The sequence below is a fragment of the Lolium perenne genome, chromosome 5 (assembly GCF_019359855.2).
Source record: "Lolium perenne isolate Kyuss_39 chromosome 5, Kyuss_2.0, whole genome shotgun sequence".
NCBI classification, from domain to species: domain Eukaryota; kingdom Viridiplantae; phylum Streptophyta; class Magnoliopsida; order Poales; family Poaceae; genus Lolium; species Lolium perenne.
This window is the reverse complement of record NC_067248.2, coordinates 76,624,199-76,645,432: the sequence shown is the minus strand read 5'-3', so window position 1 is coordinate 76,645,432 and position 21,234 is coordinate 76,624,199. Positions and strand designations below refer to the sequence as shown.

General features: G+C 46.9%; 1 protein-coding gene across 1 annotated transcript; it reads left to right on the top strand.

Annotated features, from left to right (window-relative positions):
• Positions 1-16,947: 16,947 nt before the first annotated feature.
• LOC127299490 (ultraviolet-B receptor UVR8) lies at positions 16,948-20,990 on the top strand. The gene is made up of 6 exons (XM_051329455.2): positions 16,948-17,204; positions 17,879-18,207; positions 18,281-18,630; positions 18,718-19,119; positions 19,566-19,944; positions 20,439-20,990. The coding sequence occupies exons 2-6, from the start codon at positions 17,980-17,982 to the stop codon at positions 20,682-20,684; spliced, it is 1,605 nt and encodes a 534-aa protein (XP_051185415.1). The 5' UTR covers positions 16,948-17,204; positions 17,879-17,979; the 3' UTR covers positions 20,685-20,990.
• The last annotated feature ends 244 nt before the right edge of the window (positions 20,991-21,234 follow it).

Sequence of the window (21,234 nt, the reverse complement as noted above, 5' to 3'; positions counted from 1 at the left end):
ATGAGTCCTTCGTGGCAATTTGTTGGGATCCTCGAATTAAGTTGTGGAGATTGACCCAAGATTGTACAGTTTTTACCATCCTCAAGGGTACCTTAGTGGATCTAGGACTTCCCTTTTTGGTGGGAAGGCTCGATGAGAATACGGTGATCCATCATGCGTTTGGGAAGAATTATGCATCCACACCGCTCCAATGGAAAGTATCACTTGCAACAGTGTTAAATTCAAGATATATCGTCGTCTCCATGTGCCTCGGTAATTTCTACACCTAAGCTCTTCACTTATGCACTTTACTTTGTATAGCCTTCGTGCTTGAATTTATATACCTTGCTATCACATAATTTCTTGTCTTTCTTAGCATAAGTTTTTGGTGCACATAGGTAAACCCTAGTGATAACCCCCAAGTGCAGGGGATCACCGCAATACAATTCGTTAAGTATTTCAGTGTCGAACCCACGAGGAGCTGAAGGTAAACTAACTATTCTCTAAAGCCTTATAACCCATTTATATGGCCTTCTATGCAAAGCTAGGAGATATGGTGTGTGTGTAGAGGTTTTTACTAGAAACTATAAGTGTTGAATTTAAAATGCAAGACAAGTAAAGTGCAATAAAGTAAAATGCAATGAGATGAAGAGAAGCGAAGTGGAGTAACTCAAGAGAGCAATTGTTCAGGCAAATTGCTATTTCATTTGTGTGGTTGTCATAATTAGTGAAGCTCATATAGTCTTTTTAGTGTTTCTTCTAGAGAGGAGCCTGTTGACGTCAGAAACCCACCGGCGGGCAGTGACTGGTCAACACCGTAGAGCCGAGAACAACTAGGGCTGCGGCTGGCCCCAGTCCCTCAGAGCGACGGCCCGCAAAGCCTCCTGGTCGCGCGCCGATGCAAATTGCAAGGGCGTGCCACCTGACCTATACCTGGTCAGGAAGGTGTGGATGATGCCTCGCTTAGTTTCCTGCAGGGCACACACGTACACGTTAAATACGAGCCTCGATCGGCTCTCAGGTTATCCTGTGAATCGGCTCATGGAGCCGATCCACCCATGATTCGTCCAAGGTGGCCGAATATATGGTGGTCCTGCTTGATCAAGATAAAGCGTATGAGATCCACGACGATCTGGGGTTTTCACCGCATAATCGGATCATCCTACTCACGATTGGGCCTCGCGCTCACGCACGGTGATCGTAAGCCAGCCCTAGACAAGGCCTAAAAATTAACACTAGGTTGATCCTCGGAACATCCTGTCTAGGGGCAGCAAACTACACCCTGCATGCCGCTGGATCCTCCAACCCTTTGTAAGGCCTAACTATTGCAGATATTAAACTAATCCTTGATGAATCAAGGAGCAATCGTAACGGATCAGATCTACTAAACAATGATCAAGCGGGGTGCCGCCCCTGCACCCATGATGAGGTACAAGGACGGCTAGATGCGCAAGGGTTGCACTACGACAACATATGATACTAAGAACAGTGCTAACCCTAACACATCTATGATAACTACGTTGCTCGCCATCAAAAAGGCTTCAGCACGAGCAACGCATGAACAACTAGGCAGGCTCGTGCTGCCTAGATCGCGAGATGCGATCTAGGCAGCATGGTGCTTACCGGAGGAACCCTCGAGACGAAGGAGTTGGCGATGCGCCGAGATTGGTTTGTGTTGAACGTTGGTTGTTGTTTATTCCATAAACCCTAGATACATATTTATAGTCCAGGGGACTTTCTAATGTGGGCGTGCACCAAACCGTGCACGGGTAAAACTCTAACTTCTAAACTAAGATGCGATCTAATATGTTACAGATACATGGGCAATTTAGCCCAACTTAGTATAAAAGGCCGATTCACATATTTCTTCTATATGTATATCTTCAAATCCGTCTTGATCGCGGCCCACCTCTGACTTGGTCAAATTCTGGTGATAACACATGCCCCCCTGGTTTTGGAAATGACATTTCCAAAATCATTACGCTTCTCCTTCGTCGGGTCATGTCGTGGCAGAGCAAAACCGTTGCAGAGTCCTTCATCATGATAACTTGCCTCCTCAACTTCTCTGCACGATTTGACAGTTTTGGCACCACCTCCTCGGAAACTGCTGTAGCATTGAATTTCTACTATGCCCCCTTTTATTTAACCGCTACAAACAGTTCTCCACTGCATCTCCTTCGCATTAGCACTCCAAAACCCTCCTGCGCCACCATGTCTTCTTCCTCCTCTGCCTCATCGGATCTTTCCACCCAGTCCTCTTCGTCTCGCGAGCCGACGCCGGAGCACAACCCGGCGGAGGTTCATGCGGCCAACATCCGCCGCGCCATTGCGGCCGGGGAGGAGTCAGATCATGACTTCTCCATCTGGTCCGAGGACGACCAGTCCTCGACGGACGGGGAGAGTGACCTCCGCTTCCTCGCCAACGGGGAATCGGAGGAGGAGAGCGATAACGATCGCTCCTCCTGGGGTGACTTCACCTCCTCCGAGGGGGTGAAGGAGGAGGAAGAGGAGGAGGACGACGACAGCTCCTCCGACGAGCCGCCGGCCAAGCGGTTCTGCCCTTGGCCGGGCAATCTTAGCGACTTCGACAGCGACGAGGATGACGCTGACGATGAAGATGAAGACAACGAGGGCCCGGTCGGCGGCCATTGGAGCGACGACGAGCCCGCCGGGAGCAGCGCCGACGGCAGCGACGACGGCGACGACGAGGGCAGTGATGGTCCATAGATAGGACCTCTAGAATAGGGCTAATAGTAGTAGATGGGGCAATGTATCCCCTCGTATTTCCTTTTGAGAGCGATTAGCTCTTTATGTAAGAAATCTTGCTTATTAGTGAAAAACTTTTCCCCAACTTGATTCTGCCGATTTCTTCTGAGTCTAATTGAGCCGATTCGCCCTCTTTGCCAATGCGTAATGAGCCGATAGCACCGCATCGGTCCTTTGAAATTCGCCCTTCCCTTCTTCAACTGATGATTTTCTAAATCTGGTCAGACAATGTAGAATCCTTAGGAAATCCTTTGAACCTTTCCAACCAAACCCGATAATCCTCTTCAGTACTCATCATTTGCAATGAAGGATCAGCCGATGGTATTCCAATCGGCTCTTTAAACAGAGTGAAACAGAGTATCCACCAGGCCTGCTGCCCCCCGAGCCTTGCTCGGGGCGAGAATGTCAGCGAGGATGTGTCAAAACCGATCCCCTTTCTTCCTCAGACAGTCGATAACCATCTGAACTAGCCCCAAAGATTGGAAACCCTCTACAAAAAAAGGTTGAGGAACCCAGATCGGCTTGAAGCAGCTGAGGAAATGTCCATTGTTTTAGTCCCTCGAAGCAACAGAAGGCACCACCGCTGGCCTGAATTTGGTGGAGACTCGGTAATCATCGCATAAGTCCACTAGAGTCGATGGCTGCGCATCGGCTACTTCTCAATTCTAAAGTCGATGCCCTTGCATCGGCTGTGAAAATTTTTTATTTAAAATTTTTTAGGCCGATCTGTGTATCGGCCCCCATACTTGATAGTATATCCTCGTGTTTTATCTTATCTGGGTGCCCCCCGAGCCGATTCTGTCAAGAGAGTTGATGGTATCGGCTCTTCAGGTAGTCCCTGTTGGGTCACACGCTGATCCCAGGTAGAATAGATGGTGAGGATAATTTCGGCCGATTACTGGAATCGGCCTCCACATTGCTTGCTCGGTGAAGGTCTTGTAATGTCCCTTCATAAATTTTTGGAGGGCCGATCGCAAGGATCAGCCTCGCCACCTTTGCTTATTGACATAGTCTTGCTACTCGTCCATGTTGGTGGATAAAACCAGCCCAATCTCCGATTTTATCACGTTGGAGCGCTTGCCGATGTCCACCTTGGGTGCAACGTGTGATCGTGGAGGTCTACACTCCGCCGGACGAACGAGCACCATGTTCGTGCCAGCCGATGTTTCATCATCGGCTTTCCTTTGCTTGGGGCGCCATTCTTTTCTTTGCGGCAGCCCCTCTTCATCCAGGGTCCTCTGGACTTTTGCAGCCAAATCAGGTCGTGCCTTCCTCAGCGTATGCAAGTATAACCTTTCGGCTTCCTCCAGACCGCGTAATCGCTGAACCCTGCGCTTTTGTGAATGGCTGAGACCATCAGGGCACCATCTTGGGCGGTGGCACCTGTCTTCTTCGTCTTCTCCCTCGTCTTCCGAATCCTCGAGATCTTCCAACAGAGGGGTCTCAGCACGCCTGTTTCGTGGTGGGAGAGGCCCTAAGCGTTCGAACACAGACACGTTGGCTGCCTCCTTCTTTTTCCGGTTGCATTCTGGGCAGTTGCCGATTGTTGGTAATCGGCTCATTCCTGAATCCCAGCAGTGTCTGAAGAAGGGGCAGTCCCAATGTCTACCCGTGTCATCTTGCTCCCTTGCGTGGCGCTGCTGTCGCTCCTCATCGTGATTATGCCGACGATGCCTTCTGTCGTTTCTGGCCAGACGATCTCTTCCATCATCGTCGCCGTGTCGCCGGTGTTGGTCATACCGACTCACATACTTGTTGAGGAGGTGATCAGAGAGGGGTCGTTGATATCTTATGTTCTTCACTTCTCCCTCTGTGACGTAGCGCTTGCCATCTTGACGGAGCCGATCGCATGGAGCGGCCTCCTCTGTGTCTTTGCTATGAGAGTAGCAGTCCTCATCCCCGCCCTTCTCAGAATGGTGTCCAAGCTCTACCATGTTGATGCTGGCTGAGAAATCTGGCTGGCACCCTCCGAGGTGAGTAAACTCCACCATGTTGACGGCGGGAAAGGGGTGTGTGTCGACCTTCATGGCGTATTGGTTAAAAATTAGTCGCCCATTTTCTATCGCCATTTGGATCTGCTGACGCCACACCCTGCAGTCGTTAGTGGTGTGGGTGAACGTGTTATGCCACTTGCAGTATGGCTTTCCGTTCAGCTCTTGCACTGTAGGGACCTTGTGGCCTTCGGGTATCTTTATGTGCTTCTCCGCGAGTAAGAGATCGAAAATCTGCTCGGTTTTCGTCACGTCGAAGTCGAACCCTCTTGGAGGCCCTGGTGGCTTCACCCATTTGCAGGTTACTGGGCCTGCCGCTCGAGTCCACTCGGCCACTTCGACCTCTTGTTCTCCCGTAGCACCTTCATCTTCGCCTGCGTCAACCATGGTCACCACGCGCTTGAATTTGTCTTGGTAGACATCTGGGTGACGCTGTTCATACGCTGACAGTTTCTGCACCATGTGTGCTAATGAAGGGTAGTCCGCTTGGGAGGCCACGTCCTTGATCGATGATGATAGACCCACCACCGCCAACTCGACTGCTTCTTTTTCGCTCACGTGAACCGAATAGCATCGGTTCCTAACGGTCCTGAAGCGCTGGATGTATTCTGCCACTGTTTCCCCGCGCTTCTGTCGTACTTGTGCCAAATCGGCAATGCCAGCCTCGGAAGCCTCTGAGTGATATTGCTCATGGAACCGTTCTTCCAACTGCTTCCAAGTCTGAATCGAGTTCGGTGGTAGCGATGTGTACCAACCGAAAGCCGATCCTGTGAGGGACTGTGAGAAGTACCTCACACGCAGCTCGTCTGACGCTGAGATCATGCCCAGCTGTGCCAAATATCGGCTCACATGTTCGATGGAGCTGGAACCATCTGATCCGCTAAACTTTGTGAAGTCCGGGAGCCGATATTTGGGTGGTAGCGGGATCAATTCGTACTCGTTGGGGTACGGCTTGGTATAGCCGATCGCCTTCCTCTTCGGCATCATGCCGAACTGATCTTTCAGAATCGTACAAATCTGATCCGCGTTGATGGCTGAAGGTGCTGAACCTTGAAGGTTCGCCGGGGTGGTGTACTTAACCAGCCATGCTTGCTTTTCCGGTTCTGAGCCAACTGCAGGAGCTGGGCTTTGGAGTTTTGTCGGGGTAGCGTATTTAGCTAGCCACGTCTGTTTCTCGGGGTCTGCCTCCGACGTTCCTCCAGTTGTTCCAGAAGTCCCCGCTGTTGCGACCTGGTTCGAGGGCGTCCAGGTGTTGCAGTCTGGCACATATGCGCATGTGTATCCTTGCGGGATCTCCTTGGGCGCGTCATGTAGGAATTGGTAGTCACTGGGGTCACCACCAATCTTGTAGACGACGTAGGCCGATGAGCTCGGCGCTTCGGGTGCTGCCAACGCGAACGGCAGCGGTGGACGGGACTGGAGTGGCACCGCTCCTTGGTGAGTCCCTAGGGCTGGTCCTGACGGAGAGTACTGATGGCTCATGATCTCCTGAATCACGCGCAGAGCGACGCGCTCCAACGTATTCACCAGGCTCTCAGAATGGCGGTGCAGCGAATGAGCCACCATGAAGTTGATCTCCTGACGCAGCGACCTGGTGCGTTCTTCTGACGGGGTGGATAGGTCCACTCCATCAAGCGCGCCTTCAGGTGAGAACCCCTTCCATCTGATGCCATGGGAACGGGTCCTGTGGAAAGAGCCGATGAGGTCAGCTTCGAGGAAGGCTTTGACCTCGTCATACTTCTTCTTGAGCTCGCCACTGAGCTCCTCGTAGGTAACCGGAGTTTCTTCCGCCATCTCTGATGTAGACGGCGATGTGGTTGATGTTGAGGATTGTCCCACCGGGCGTGCCAGAATGTGTTGACGTCAGAAACCCACCAGCGGGCAGTGACTGGTCAACACCGTAGAGCCGGGAACAACTAGGGCTGCGGCTGGCCCCAGTCCCTCAGAGCGACGGCCCGCAAAGCCTCCTGGTCGCGCGCCGATGCAAATTGCAAGGGCGTGCCACCTGACCTATACCTGGTCAGGAAGGTGTGGATGATGCCTCGCTTAGTTTCCTGCAGGGCACACACGTACACGTTAAATACGAGCCTCGATCGGCTCTCAGGTTATCCTGTGAATCGGCTCATGGAGCCGATCCACCCATGATTCGTCCAAGGTGGCCGAATATATGGTGGTCCTGCTTGATCAAGATAAAGCGTATGAGATCCACGACGATCTGGGGTTTTCACCGCATAATCAGATCATCCTACTCACGATTGGGCCTCGCGCTCACGCACGGTGATCGTAAGCCAGCCCTAGACAAGGCCTAAAAACCAACACTAGGTTGATCCTCGGAACATCCTGTCTAGGGGCAGCAAACTACACCCTGCATGCCGCTGGATCCTCCAACCCTTTGTAAGGCCTAACTATTGCAGATATTAAACTAATCCTTGATGAATCAAGGAGCAATCGTAACGGATCAGATCTACTAAACAATGATCAAGCGGGGTGCCGCCCCTGCACCCATGATGAGGTACAAGGACGGCTAGATGCGCAAGGGTTGCACTACGACAGCATATGATACTAAGAATAGTGCTAACCCTAACACATCTATGATAACTACGTTGCTCGCCATCAAAAAGGCTTCAGCACGAGCAACGCATGAACAACTAGGCAGGCTCGTGCTGCCTAGATCGCGAGATGCGATCTAGGCAGCATGGTGCTTACCGGAGGAACCCTCGAGACGAAGGAGTTGGCGATGCGCCGAGATTGGTTTGTGTTGAACGTTGGTTGTTGTTTATTCCATAAACCCTAGATACATATTTATAGTCCAGGGGACTTTCTAATGTGGGCGTGCACCAAACCGTGCACGGGTAAAACTCTAACTTCTAAACTAAGATGCGATCTAATATGTTACAGATACATGGGCAATTTAGCCCAACTTAGTATAAAAGGCCGATTCACATATTTCTTCTATATGTATATCTTCAAATCCGTCTTGATCGCGGCCCACCTCTGACTTGGTCAAATTCTGGTGATAACAGAGCCATAGATAGGTGTAGCCATTGATATGCGCAAATACACCCGTAGTGATTGATCCTAAGGCCATCGGAATGTGCAAACAGGGGACTTATTAAGACATGAAGTCCAACCACCGCTGTAAGTTTAAAGGTCCCCGTAATTGGACCCCCCGTTAACATGCATCTAAGAATCGGGACAAGGTTTTTGTCACTCCCGCTATCCCTCATCCTATCAACATGCAACGGTGATAACCTTATGCATCCCCTTGACATATGTGTGCACTGATATATCAATACAAAAGATCACCATAGAAGATAACAAATACTTGTATTCAACCAACAACAAACTATATATGAACAATTCACTACTCAAACATCAACACATAGATACAATAGATCATGGGAAAACAATATATTGCATTATACATCATGTTTGCCAAGAGATTACAGAGGGGGCTGATGAAGAGTTGCTATAGATGTTGATTAAGATGATGAATATGGTGCTGATGCCCTCACCGGAGGGGAGTGGAGTCCACCGGAGGCGATTCCGGCAGCGCTTCCCCCCTCCGATCTCCGCCGGCAGCGGCCTGCTGACTCTCTGTTTCTGTGTTTTTGATCTACACCGCCGTAGCCTCGACGAAACCCCCGGGGTCATATATAGTAGTTTTTAGGTCAAAAGAAGTCTGTGGGCGAAAAGATGAGGCGAAACAGACGCTCGAGATGGAAACGAAGGTCGGTGGCGCGCCCAAAGGGGAAGGGCACACCACAACCTCTCTTTCCCAGAATGTTAACCTCCTGGTGGCCTACTTCAGCTCATTTTGTTCGTCTCGAAATTTCCGAAGCGTGGCCTCTGACCTTGCCCTTTTTGGGGCCCCGTAGCTCTAGTAATGTCAAAAACACTAAAAAGTGGCGTTTCTTGCCAAACAGAATTAGAACCATAGGAGGGAGGTTGTTTAGAAAATCCCCTAAAACATCACAAAACATGGGAATACCATTATATAAGATGCAAATATGTTGCGATAAAGTGCAAAGTTCATGTATGTATTTTACATGCATCGCCTAGTTATATAGGTTTTGTGCTAGACAAATTATACAATAGTTTTATTCCTCATTTGTTCAAGCCATTATCGTAAAAGATTTAAACCGCTAGCCATTATCGTAAAAGATTTAACCCGCCTATTCATCCTACCTCTAGGCTGCATCTATATCCTTTCACCGTGATATTGGGCCACAAAAAGTCGTTTAGTCCACATCATATGGTATCAACATCCTTTGGTTGCCACGAATTTGACCCCCACCATCCCCAAAAAAATTATTAAAAATTTGAAATTCCAAAAAAAGCCCCCAAATTTTCCTTGGATAGTTCTCTGAATTTGTTGAGTTCCTTGTAGTTTTTGTGGAAAAATATGGTGTATTAGTGTTGATCTAACTTTGTTTGCGTCACTTTTGGCCAAAATTTCCCTAACTTCCCCCAGAACCGCCCTTCTCCAAACTACAGGCATAAATCCCCACATCAGCACAATGCCAAACCTACATCGACCATGTACGCAACGAGAATCTCTTCCTTCTTCTCTCTAGGCGGCGACGCTAGAGAAAGTTTGGGAGAGAGTTCGCAGATGAGGGTGGACTCTCAAAACAGAGGGGAAGAGCGAGAAGGGACAATAGAAGCCACCACATCGTGCGAAAAGAGTGGAGTTTGTTCATAATGAAAGTGGTAGTTCATTTTTTTGAAAGTGTATGTTTTGTTCGTGATGTTACCCTCATTTTTATTTGCCCTAAAATTTTGCTATTCCAAAAAGGAATTTGTAACAAACATGATTTTTGGGGCGAAAAGGAGGCATATATAGCAAATAAACGGAATTGAATGAAATTGAATTTTTCGCGCGCCAATAAGGACACACATCAAATGAAACTGTACAATTTTGAGTTTCCGTGCGCCAAAAAGGGAATTGAACAAACGGAACTAGCGGAAATAGACGAAAAAAAAATCGTGATAAAAGGGAATCAAACGCGTGCAAAAACCAAGGAGGCCGTCATTGCACGGAAAGGGGAGCGAATGGGTTCATCCACAACACAACGAACTTTGTATATACAAACACCACATATGAACATATTTCATAGCTTCATAAAAATGTAAAGACAAGCACAACATATAAATTTAAGACCATAACTTCATCACCAAGTTCACCATCATAGCATAGTGCAAAAGCTTGACGTAGTTCAAAATCTTAACATCGTGTGAACCAAACAGGTTCACAGACACAACCAAAGTACACACAACTTCATGAACAATACACATTTTCACGCACATCTTCACCATTGGTTGATCCATTTTGTGCATCATCTTTATCAACCACATCGGCGGTGTTGGAAACAATGTAGGAGCCAATACCATCACCCGTCGGAGCTCCAAAGTCACCCATGCAGGGACGGAGCTAGGAATGAAGTATAAGGCACGCAGAACTATCTAAAATCACACAAATAAGGTGCTACCATGGCTTGTGTTCAAAGGAAAATCATGAGCATAGGGGGTGTGTAGCCCCCCTCGTCCCCCTTGTCTCCGTCCTGCACCCATGGCACCCATTGCGGCCATGTACCAACCCATTGGAGCTCCCAGCCTCTAGTGCCACCGATGACACCCACTGAAGCTCCCATAGATGCACTCATGCCACCTATGCTGGGCATGCCACACATAGGAGGTCCCATAGGTGCACTCATGCCACCCATAGGAGGCCCCATAGGTGCACTCATGCCGCCCATGCCAGGCATTGGAACTCTCACGCCATCCATTCTGGCCATGCCACCACCCATGCCTCCCATAGGTGCTCCCCCGCCACCAACCTCTCCTCGGTTGCTGCCCTTCTCCCCTAGGTCGCCTCCCTCCTCTCATCGGTCACCTAGGCTTCCTCTACCTCCTTGATCATCCCAATCTTTCTCTCCTCTGCCATCTCCTTTATTGCATTGACAATATCATCCAATGACTTCTTGATGTCATCGTCTCCACCCTTGTTGCCCTTCCTCTCTTGTTTCACTTGCTTCTTTCAGGGGGCCTCTGCTAGTTTTAGCAATGCAGTTGGGAGTGGAGCTCCTCATATCCTCATCTCTTGATTATTCATCGTCAATGATTGTTGCATCTCCATTACTTTAATTGTTGCCTTTCCTTGGCACTTCCAACACCTCACGGTTTCTCCACTTCTCGTCATTTTCTAGCTCCTTACAAAATGATGTAAAGAAAACGGTCGGCCTTTCACCACCTTGACCTTCTTTGTCTTCTTGTATTTTCTCTTGAACACATTTTGTGCAATGCTAATCTACACAAATGAAAAAATAAAAAAATAGTCACCACCAATAAGAAATATTAAACAAATGGTAAGCTAAGTATATGAAGAGACAAAACGTGTTACCCTATCATTATCATTGGTACCACTTGGGTTCAGGTCTTCAATGCTTTCCAAACACTTCGACCACTTTTGACAACCGGTTTGAATTGTGGGCCAATGATCACGAAGAGATTTATCCGTACGCTCAATTCCACTTTTGTTGTGGGTATCATAGTACTCATTCATCCTAGTACAATAGGTATCTCTCACTTGGTTGGTGTCGGCGACCACATCCATGCTCACCACCTTCCATATGCTGCAAAGAAATATGTCCTCCTGCATGGTGTAGTTTGACAATCTCCCGCCCTTCCATCAACAAAATCCTATGCTTCTTCATTCCCCATTGATTGTTCGTATTCTTGTGAGTAATAGTCTTGTGAAAATTTTAAACCAGCATTCATAGTTGACATGACTGTGCCACCATCAACACTAAAATGAACCAAATTGAAAATAAATCAATCTAAAATATATAGGGATTTCTATTTCCGTGCCCTCGGGTCCTTAGTTGTACTCAGTTTTCCCCAGCTTCTTAGTTTTTCCTTAGTTTTACCCAAGCCCTTGTCTGAAACCCTCACAAGGAGCTCAGACGAGAGGAATCCCGTTCAATTGACCGTTCCGTGCTGATGAGTGGGGCCGCGTTGTGTGGGGCTGGTAGAAAGGGACCGCGTGGGACAGGACGAGACCGTGTTTGTTCATACGAGTGGAGCGGGGGCCGTAGCGCATGGAGCCGTCTGGGTCCGGTACGTGGGCACGAGTGATTTCTGTCTCTTTCGCCTAGATTAGCAGTCTACAATGCACATTTTTCCTCTCTCTCGCTCGATCTCATTCATTTTTGATTGCCCAAATTGGTAGTAAATCTAGAGCAGCTTCTCCTTCTGTTTTTTTAACGCCATTCATTTCTTTATGCCTTTGTTTTTACCCAATCAGGTAGGAAATCTAGGGCACAAATCCAGAGAAAATATAGGATAAGCTGCATACAGCAACCAACATAGCATATATATATATTCATGACAGATCCAACAGTACTACCGATAGATCCAAAATAAGCTACATTTTACATGAATTTAAGCTGCTCTACAGAAAGAGCAGTCACATACAGAGAGTGTAGTAGGCACGTTCAACGCCTCTAAGTAGCGCATGTGACTCGCTTGGAGGCTGCGCAGGTGAATCCCAAGTGCTTTGTGTTGGGCCATGAACGCATGCACGTTCACGGTTGTTCCAACTCTAGCGCCGCATATGCCAATGGATTCAGCATGGTTCGCCAGGCATTGAAGTTGGCGGCGCGGAGCTTCCTGTTGCAGAAGGGGCACCTGTAAACGCCTCGAGCAAAGTGGCCATCTTAATGGCCGAACTTCAGCCTCCTGAGGATGTGACGAGTCTTGGTGTGTAAGGACTCGTCGTCGCTATTGACGTTGCTGCTTTGCACCAGTCACGTAGCACCAAAGATCGTGCAAAAAACACGGAGTCAATTGCAACGATGATGGAACAGAGAGCGAACAAAAGATCATGCATGATAATATGGGCACGGAAAAAAGAGATAGCCTCAGTTACATTAGACACACTTATATCGAGGATTTGAGTCACTGAACCAAAGATCATGCACAACAAATTTGTACACACTAATTGTTCACTGACCAAACCCTACATCAGTTTGTGCCCAAATATTCATCATCATCGGCACAAATTAACCGGATGGGATTGATTGCTCACATAAGTTAACCAAATCTTAAACAAAAGCAAATCACAAACACTAATAACGCAAGATCTAGAACTAGGAACAGACGAACCCTAATAACGCAAGATCTAACACAAAAGGATTGAACTAGGAACAGACGAACCCTAATAACGCAAGATCTAACACAAAAAGATTGAACTAGGAACAGACGAACCCTAATAACGCAAGATCTAACACAAAAGGATTAAATGGGATAAGAACAAGGGAACAAAGGGTTACATCCGGCTCGTCGTCGACGATACTGGTGTCGTAGGGGTTCTTCGGCGCGACGTACGACACTGGTTCGTACGGGTCCCAAGCGACGGGGGCCTGGACGGGGGCGGCAGCCGATGCGCCGGCGGCTATGTTGGAAGCAACGATGGGGGCCTGGACGGAGGCGGCGGCCGATGCGCCTGCGACTGATGCGCCGGCGGCTACGTCAGAAGCGCCGACAATGGTCATCTCATTCTTCTCCATCGCCGGCGGTTTTCTTCGGGGTTTTTTCTTCGGTTGTGGAGAAGATGATGGGACAGGAGAGGCGGTTGCAGTGAGAATGAGAGTGGGCGAGCGTCGAGGGAGGGAAAGAGGGGCTCTATAAAGACGAAGGTGGCGTGTACTGCAACACGCGTCCGCTATGCACGGCTGCAGCGTGCACCGCGACACGAGGCTAACCCTGGGACGTTGATGTACTCAGTTATAACCTCGAGCCTTATACAGAAATTTTATCTGTACTCAATTTTCCCCTCGAGTACTTAGACTGGCAAGTGCAATATACTCAGTTTTATGCTCAAGTAGCTGGTCAACAGAGAGTCAACAAATGAGATTAACATAGCTAATTGAGTCATTTCATGCGCAAAAAAATCCAAAAAAAATAAAAAAACATAGTGGCACCTACTCATGGAGTCTTCCTACGCAACCTGCCACCTAGGAAACCTTAACAGACATAGATAAATCAAATTTTACCATAAATTGCTACTTCTCAGAATCACTAGTAGCTATGAAGATGCATGGTTTTTCACTCAAACCCCTTTGCAAAACATCTTTCCCAAAACATAATTTGTCTAAATGAGGCCATAATTGTCACACTCATATATATTTGAATTGCAAATTATTTGATGTAGCCCAATATGAATTATATTGTACAAAACACACATTTTTCATTTTGTAATTCTTTTGTTTGAATCTCTTAGTCTATTTACTATTTACGTGCCCTTGGTTTCTTAATACTACTCAGTTTTTCCCTCAAGTACTGTCACAAATGCTCACAGAAGCCCAAACTTATCCTGATTGGTTGAGCCGTTGTCACACGGATCGACTCCACCAACCGTTGATCCACTGATCTAACGGGCAGTATAAACCTCTTCGTCTCTTCGTGGCCACCATATCTCTCTCTTCATGGCCACCCTTCTCTCTCTCTCTCTCTCTCTGTCGGTGGACAGTGCCACCCCTCTATTTATGTGCAATAACGAGTTTGCCACGTAACTATATTACCTCTATTTATGCATTATTTTCCATGATCTAAAAGTATTAAACTAAAAAGTGGTATAATTTTGGTGTAAACAAGAGACATACATATTTGCGGATTTTGGTGAATGCATTATTTGTCATCCCTCTAACAATTATCAACTCTCTTTAGCATTCCTTTTCTTTTAGGGAATATTGTTTGGGATATAGTTTTGGTAATTTGAAACGGCCCAAAAGTGGTATAATTTTGTTATAAACATGAGGCATACATATTTGAGGGATTTCGGTGAATGGATTATTTATCACCCCTCTAACAATTATCAACTATCTTTACCATTCCTTTTCTTTTAGGGAATATAGTTTTGGTAATTTGAGACGGCCCAAAAGTGGTATAATTTTGGTAGAAGCATGAGACATACATATTTGGCATATTTGGGGAATTTCGGTGAATGGATTATTTATCACCCCTCTAGCAATTATCAACTTTCTTTAGCATTCCTTTTCTTTTAGGGAATATAGTTTGGGATATAGTTTTGGTTATTTGAAACGTCCCAAAAGTGGTATAATTTTGGTATAAACATGAGACATACATATTTGTGGGATTTCGGTGAATGAATTATTTGTCACCCCTCTAACAATTATCAACTATCTTTAGCATTCCTATATTCCCTAACACTTATTTTTTTGATAATTTTGGTGAATGCACACACTAACTTTGAAAACAACTACAAGTACATGTAACTGAATAATGGATTTGTAACAAGGGATCCCTTGTAACAACTTCTAGCTCCTGATGAGCAATGATAAGAATCCGATCACAATTATACAACAAAAAACAACCACCCATCAGATTAGCTTGCTTCTTCAACTCGATCAGCTTCCTTAACTGCTTGTTCATTTTCTTCAGTTCTCCCTTCACTTCCACCAGTTTTGCATTGGGAGCATTAGGCATAATCGGAACGGCTCCTCTCTTCGCCGCATTCTCTACAACAAGCCCCCCTCCCAAATTGCGCTCCCAATAGCGCCAATTGATTCCTGCAATTGAAGTCTCTGAACATACACATCGATCCACTCGAAATGCCTGCATTTCTTCAGGATCTGAAAACAATAACGTGAACCCTAAATCCCAAATTCGAGGGAATAACAAGAAAATCGAGAGAAAACAGAGCAATTGGAGCGAGATCTAACCTTATCCCCCTCTATATATGGCAAGCTCTCGCATGCAAGGAACTCACGTCCACGGTTGCCGTTGTCGTCCGCCTTACAGATCAATCGCTTCAGAGGCTCCTGACGTGTGCAATCAAGGCATCTTGTCAAAGACATAGGTCCATAATGCGGCCATGAAGAACGAGAGGTCGAAGAGAAACTAGACATCACCCGCCTGCCGGAGAAGGGCTGCTGCTGGCGGAGAAGAAGAACAATGAAGCGCGGGGAAAGAAAGGGGGAGCAATGGCACGGGCACGGGCGCGGGGCTGGCTCGGGCTCCCATTTTGCAACGGTCACCTGGGTAAGCTGTGGGTCCGGCGCGCTAACGTGGAAAGTTGTGGGTCCCACGATGATCTGGATAAGTGGAGACGTGTCCACTGCGGGGCATCAACAGTGGCCCCACTTGCCAGCACCAACCAACAGTCAACTAAACGTGATTCCTCCCGTCCGAGCTCCTTGTGATGGTTTCAGACAAGGGCTTGGGCAAAACTGAGGAAAAACTAAGTGGCTGGGGAAAACTGAGCACAACTAAGGACCCGAGGGCACGAAAATAGAAATCCCAAATATATACTAGATCATTTCTATTCATCTATTAAATTGAGAAAAACAAAAGGAAAAAAATTAACTTTCGGTCATTCAATTGAATGCGCTGGCTGCAGCTGTCGGCGCAACCTCCTCCGTATTAGCCGGCGGCGGGGTGGCTGAGGCGATGGCGCGTGGAATTGGTCCGGCACGTGCTCACTACCGGCATTCGGAGGTTTGCCTCGCGACAGGTTGATTTTTTGCCGAAGATTTACCGCGGATGTACAAGGCGCTTGTCGCTGGCCTCCAGCTTCCTTTTTGTCTTCGGCTCTTCGCGTTGGCAGCGGTGGCCCAAGCGACTGTGACGACTCCGATGCGACGCGCGGCCGTGGAGGCACGAACATCTTCCTGCGGACAATGGCGGGGTTAGGGTTCACAACGATGACTGATGTGGTGGTTGTAGAAGGCGACGAAACTGCTCCAGCGGTTGCGGCAGGGGCGGGGATGAATTGAGGGGTGGGGGGTGGCGGATCCGCCCGACATGGCCGGAATTTGGATGGCAAGGGTGCAAAAGGGAGGTTGCAGGTTACGTGCGTGGGGTTTCAGAACGACGCTTGGGTTGCGCACGTGACTTCAAGTTTTCAGCATGCGCGAGCGTGTGCCGCAAAGATGCAACACAAAGGTTTTTTTTTTGTCGTGCCGCAATGTTTTTTGCGTCATTTGCTAGAGGCCTGCCACACCGTAAAAAGAGGTTCTTTTAGATTCTGTTGTGTAGAGTTTGGCTGCCGGTGTAAATGCTCTTATGGTTATCCTTTTCGGAGGAACCACTGGTCAGAAAGTGACCGCTACAGAAGCTAGGAGTGGTTGGCCGCCAAATAGAGGTACAGCCGTACAGGCATCTCTAACTACCCACATTTCATTCACCGCACCGGGCTAAACGCACACCTCCGGAGCACTCCGACACGTCATCCCAGCGCGAAGGAAGAAGCAACCGGCGGACGAAGCCCAAAGCATCCCACACAACCAAGAGGAGAGAGAGGACAAATCCGCTCCCCACCCCGCCCCCACCCCCACCATCGTTCCTTCTCAGCTGGTCGATCGATGACCTCCTTCATCCTCATCACCCTCGGAGCTCAATTCGTCTCCTGACTCCGCCAAGAGGGAGGTGGACTATCTTGAGGGGGTAAGGATTTCTCATGGTTTCTTGGACAGTTTCGTGATTAATCGTTGACGGCATTCGGGTCTTCGCCTCGATCATCCGAGCCGATCGCAGCGACGGTGGTCATCTTGGTGGTATGGATTCTTGAATTGTGGTCAAGAGGACTTTTGCCCTGCCCAATTCCTCCTTGCTATAAGTATCGAAGCAAAATATGGCCGATCCTTTGTCCTTTTATCCGACTATAAGAAAGCTAGATCTTTTCGGGGTGTCGTTGATTGGGAGTGTGGCTGTGGCAGCATCTCCATGGTCCTCTCCTCGGATCAACCTTCCCCTCTCATGCAATCGTCTCTTGGTGCAAGCCTCACAACTGAACTGGCATGACTTATCTTGATTTGGTCTGGATACTATTTGAGACTGAGTTGCTTTTTTCTTCCCTTTTCCGGCTTTATTTACCGAGCATCTATATTTGCGTGTCATTTTTGCAGGTTTGTTTGTAGAGGATGTGTCCTGTTTGATTCAGTTGACTTGGCAATGGTTCCGATGATATACAATCATGCTAGATGATTCGGTCTCATCCACTTCTCTGATTTCGGTGTATATTCTTAAAAATAACGAACGGTGGTTGTGAGCTTGTTAGGGGAATGATTATAGATATACATCATAGTAGTTAAATTAAATTAATGCATTTCACACTGCAGAGCGGTCATGTACTTCAATGCACTCTGGTGTTGAGGCCTCAAGTCAGGAACACCCCAAGTTCGGTTGAAAGCATATCCACTGCAAGTCACAGCTGTCGCATATGGATGCCACAACGAGCAGCGGAGCTTCCTCTTCTCTCCCCCTCCATCTCATTGTGGATGATACACTATCCCTCGTTTCTCCACTGCAGCAATCGTACCAACGATCGCAGCGTCATTGCTTTGGTGATTCTGCTCCTGGGGAGTTTCCCTTGGCTGCAAACCCATCAATAGTCCTCCATGTCCTCACATCATGCAATCTAGAACCCGAGGACCTCGCTCACTTGGAGGCAAGTAGTATTTTGTTGTTTCTCTCCATGATAGAATTGATATTGCCACTGATGAGCTTTGTGCTTGTGATAGGCAACATGCAAATTCTTCAGGAAGCCTGCCAATTTCCCTCCTGACTTCCTATTGTCAATGTCGGAACTTGCGGCTTTCGACATGTGCCAGAATCGTGCTATATTTAAGCCTATGGGTACACAAGAAAAAGAAATGTTTAAGCAGCGCTGCGGCGGTACCTGGAAGCTAGTGCTTAGGTTCATAACTCTAGGTGAAGCATGTTGTCGGCGAGAAAAATCTCAGGCAATTGCTGGACCTGGCCACAGCGTCGCTGTGACAGCAAGTGGCGCTGCTTACTCTTTTGGGTCCAACAACTCTGGCCAACTTGGCCATGACCGTTTAGAAGAGGAGTGGAGACCACGTCCCATCAGGTGCTTCTGAAGTTTACAGTTATCATGAATCTAATCATGACTCAAATGTCTGAGTAGAGTGCTAAGTATTTTTTAGTACTCTTGCAGATCATTGCAGGGTATTCGAATTATTCAGGCAGCAGCAGGAGCAGGGCGTACTATGCTCGTTAGTGATGCTGGTAGGGTGTATGCATTTGGGAAGGATTCCTTTGGGGAGGTAGAATATGGGAATCAAGGTTCAAGGGTTGTGACTACGCCACAGTTGGTGGAATCATTGAAAGACATATACATTGTACAGGCAGCAATAGGGAACTTCTTTACTGCTGTGTTATCTCGGGAGGGATGCGTATATACATTTTCTTGGGGTGGCGACATGAAACTTGGTCACCAAACAGAGCCAAACGATGTACAGCCTCATCTTCTCGCAGGCCCTCTTGAGGACATTCCAGTGGTGCAGATAGCTGCAGGCTACTGCTATCTCCTTCTTCTGGCATGCCAACCAAGTGGCATGTAAGATTTTCACCCCAAACATGTAACATGTGATCATCTATGTGATATATGATATGCTATTTTAAACGAAGAGATTCAAAATTTGATTAATCTTACAACATGAATTAATTGATAATCAAGGTTAACAGTATATTTTTTTATGGAATGCAATCAGTCGTTGTTTAATTGCCTATAAGAAGGATTCGTGCACCATGTTAAATTCATTTTTCTAATGTATAATTTAGTATCATCAATAACCTTTTAGAAGAAGGTTTTGGATGATCAAAATTGATTTCTTATTATAGTTAACCAATATTTATAGGCTTGACATTTTCAATGACTTCCTATTGTGCTTTGGAACATGTTGAATGATTTAAAGCTCAGAAATACCGCATCTTTGTTTAGGTATGAACGAATAGCCTTAACATGATGCAGTATTCTAATGTTTGGTCCCAATTTTGTGGCAGGTCTGTTTATTCTGTTGGTTGTGGTTTAGGAGGGAAGCTTGGCCATGGCTCGCGAAGTGATGAGAAATACCCTAGGTTGATTGAGCAGTTCCAGACCCTGAATATACAGCCAGTGGTGGTTGCTGCGGGTGCTTGGCATGCTGCTGTTGTGGGCAAGGATGGACGAGTTTGTACTTGGGGATGGGGGCGTTATGGCTGCTTGGGGCATGGTAATGAGGAATGTGAGTCTGTTCCCAAGGTAGTTGAGACCTTGAGCAGTGTGAAGGCTGTCCATGTAGCAACTGGAGATTACACCACATTTGTTGTGTCACATAAAGGTGATGTTTACTCGTTTGGGTGTGGTGAATCATCAAGCCTTGGCCACAATACTGCGATTGAGGTTAGGCACTATCTTCGCTCACCAGCAAAGTGCTTAATGGAAACGTGCAATTCAGCTTAATTTTGTATTTATCATCTATTTGATCCAAATTAATTAAGTTTAAGTACAATTTATAAGATTATGAATAGATAAAATGCAATCAAAGTTAAAAAAAAATCAATTGAAAATAGCGTTTCAGGCTACATGTTGCTCTGCTAATGGAATTTGTTTTATCGCGTACCGTTTTAATCCATAGAAAGCTAGCAATCACAGAGCTGTAAGGCGCTACTTAGATGTGCACCAGAGTGATTTTTTGTCATGTTTAATCTTATGTTTCTGACCACTCACCTTTATGACAATGTGTCAATTGATTTATGGTTGTAAACCTGTTTTCTTACCGCATAAGAAAAAGTGGAAAAATTAGATTTCCTTACACTGAGTCCTTTCAGTACTTGGTAACTTATATTCTACCTCTGAATCAATCATCGTTTTATTTACCATATGTCCTTATACAGGGTAATAACAGGCACAGCAATGTCCTTAGCCCTGAGCTGGTGACCTCTTTGCAGAGAATCGATGAAAGGGTGGTGCATGTCAGCCTTACCAATTCCATATACTGGAATGCACATACATTTGCACTGACAGAGTCAGGCAAATTGTATGCATTCGGCGCAGGGGACAAAGGACAGCTAGGCACTGAACTTGTCGAACACCGAAGCGAGAGGGGTACCCCGGAGCAGGTCCATATTGACCTCAATTAGGTTCAGTTGCAGCACAATGCCTCCCTTTCGCCCTTTCGCTTCAGTTGCACACTTCTAACCATCACTTTTCTAACTCACCAGTCTTTGCATTGCGTGCTCTTAGTCTGTACCGCATTGATCCTTCTCAATATTGTTAGCCAGCAAAACAAGGAATTTGTTGTTCATATGTTTGATTCTATTTAGAAAGCTTGTGTATATATTTGTGATTGTAAATATAACAAGCAGGTCTTCTTGTCAGTTCCTTCAAACATGAGCCGATGGCTTGTGATTGGTAATTTAACATGTTGTAAAATTTACCTTTGTATATTTACCTCGTGTGATACTCAAGTTTGGATAGATGTAATGATTGATAGTTTCTTTGTCATTATTGTGGAAATGATTACACTACTATAGAACGGGATTTAAGGCCTTCATTGCACACCGACGGCCCTTCCCTTGTGTGCGGTACGGAAGATAGCTTACGCACCAAAAATTGACTGTTTGTAGGTCCTATCCCCGCTGCATGAAAACATCGAACACGGTTCGAGTTGGTTCAGTGTATGCTTCGATG

Excerpts from the sequence above, each read along its gene's own strand:
- LOC127299490 (XM_051329455.2), top strand. The coding sequence starts at position 17,980 with ATGGATGCCACAACGAGCAGCGGAGCTTCCTCTTCTCTCCCCCTCCAT. Across the intron at positions 18,208-18,280 it reads AGGACCTCGCTCACTTGGAG|GCAACATGCAAATTCTTCAG; the intron begins GCAAGTAGTATT and ends TGCTTGTGATAG. Across the intron at positions 19,120-19,565 it reads GCATGCCAACCAAGTGGCAT|GTCTGTTTATTCTGTTGGTT; the intron begins GTAAGATTTTCA and ends ATTTTGTGGCAG.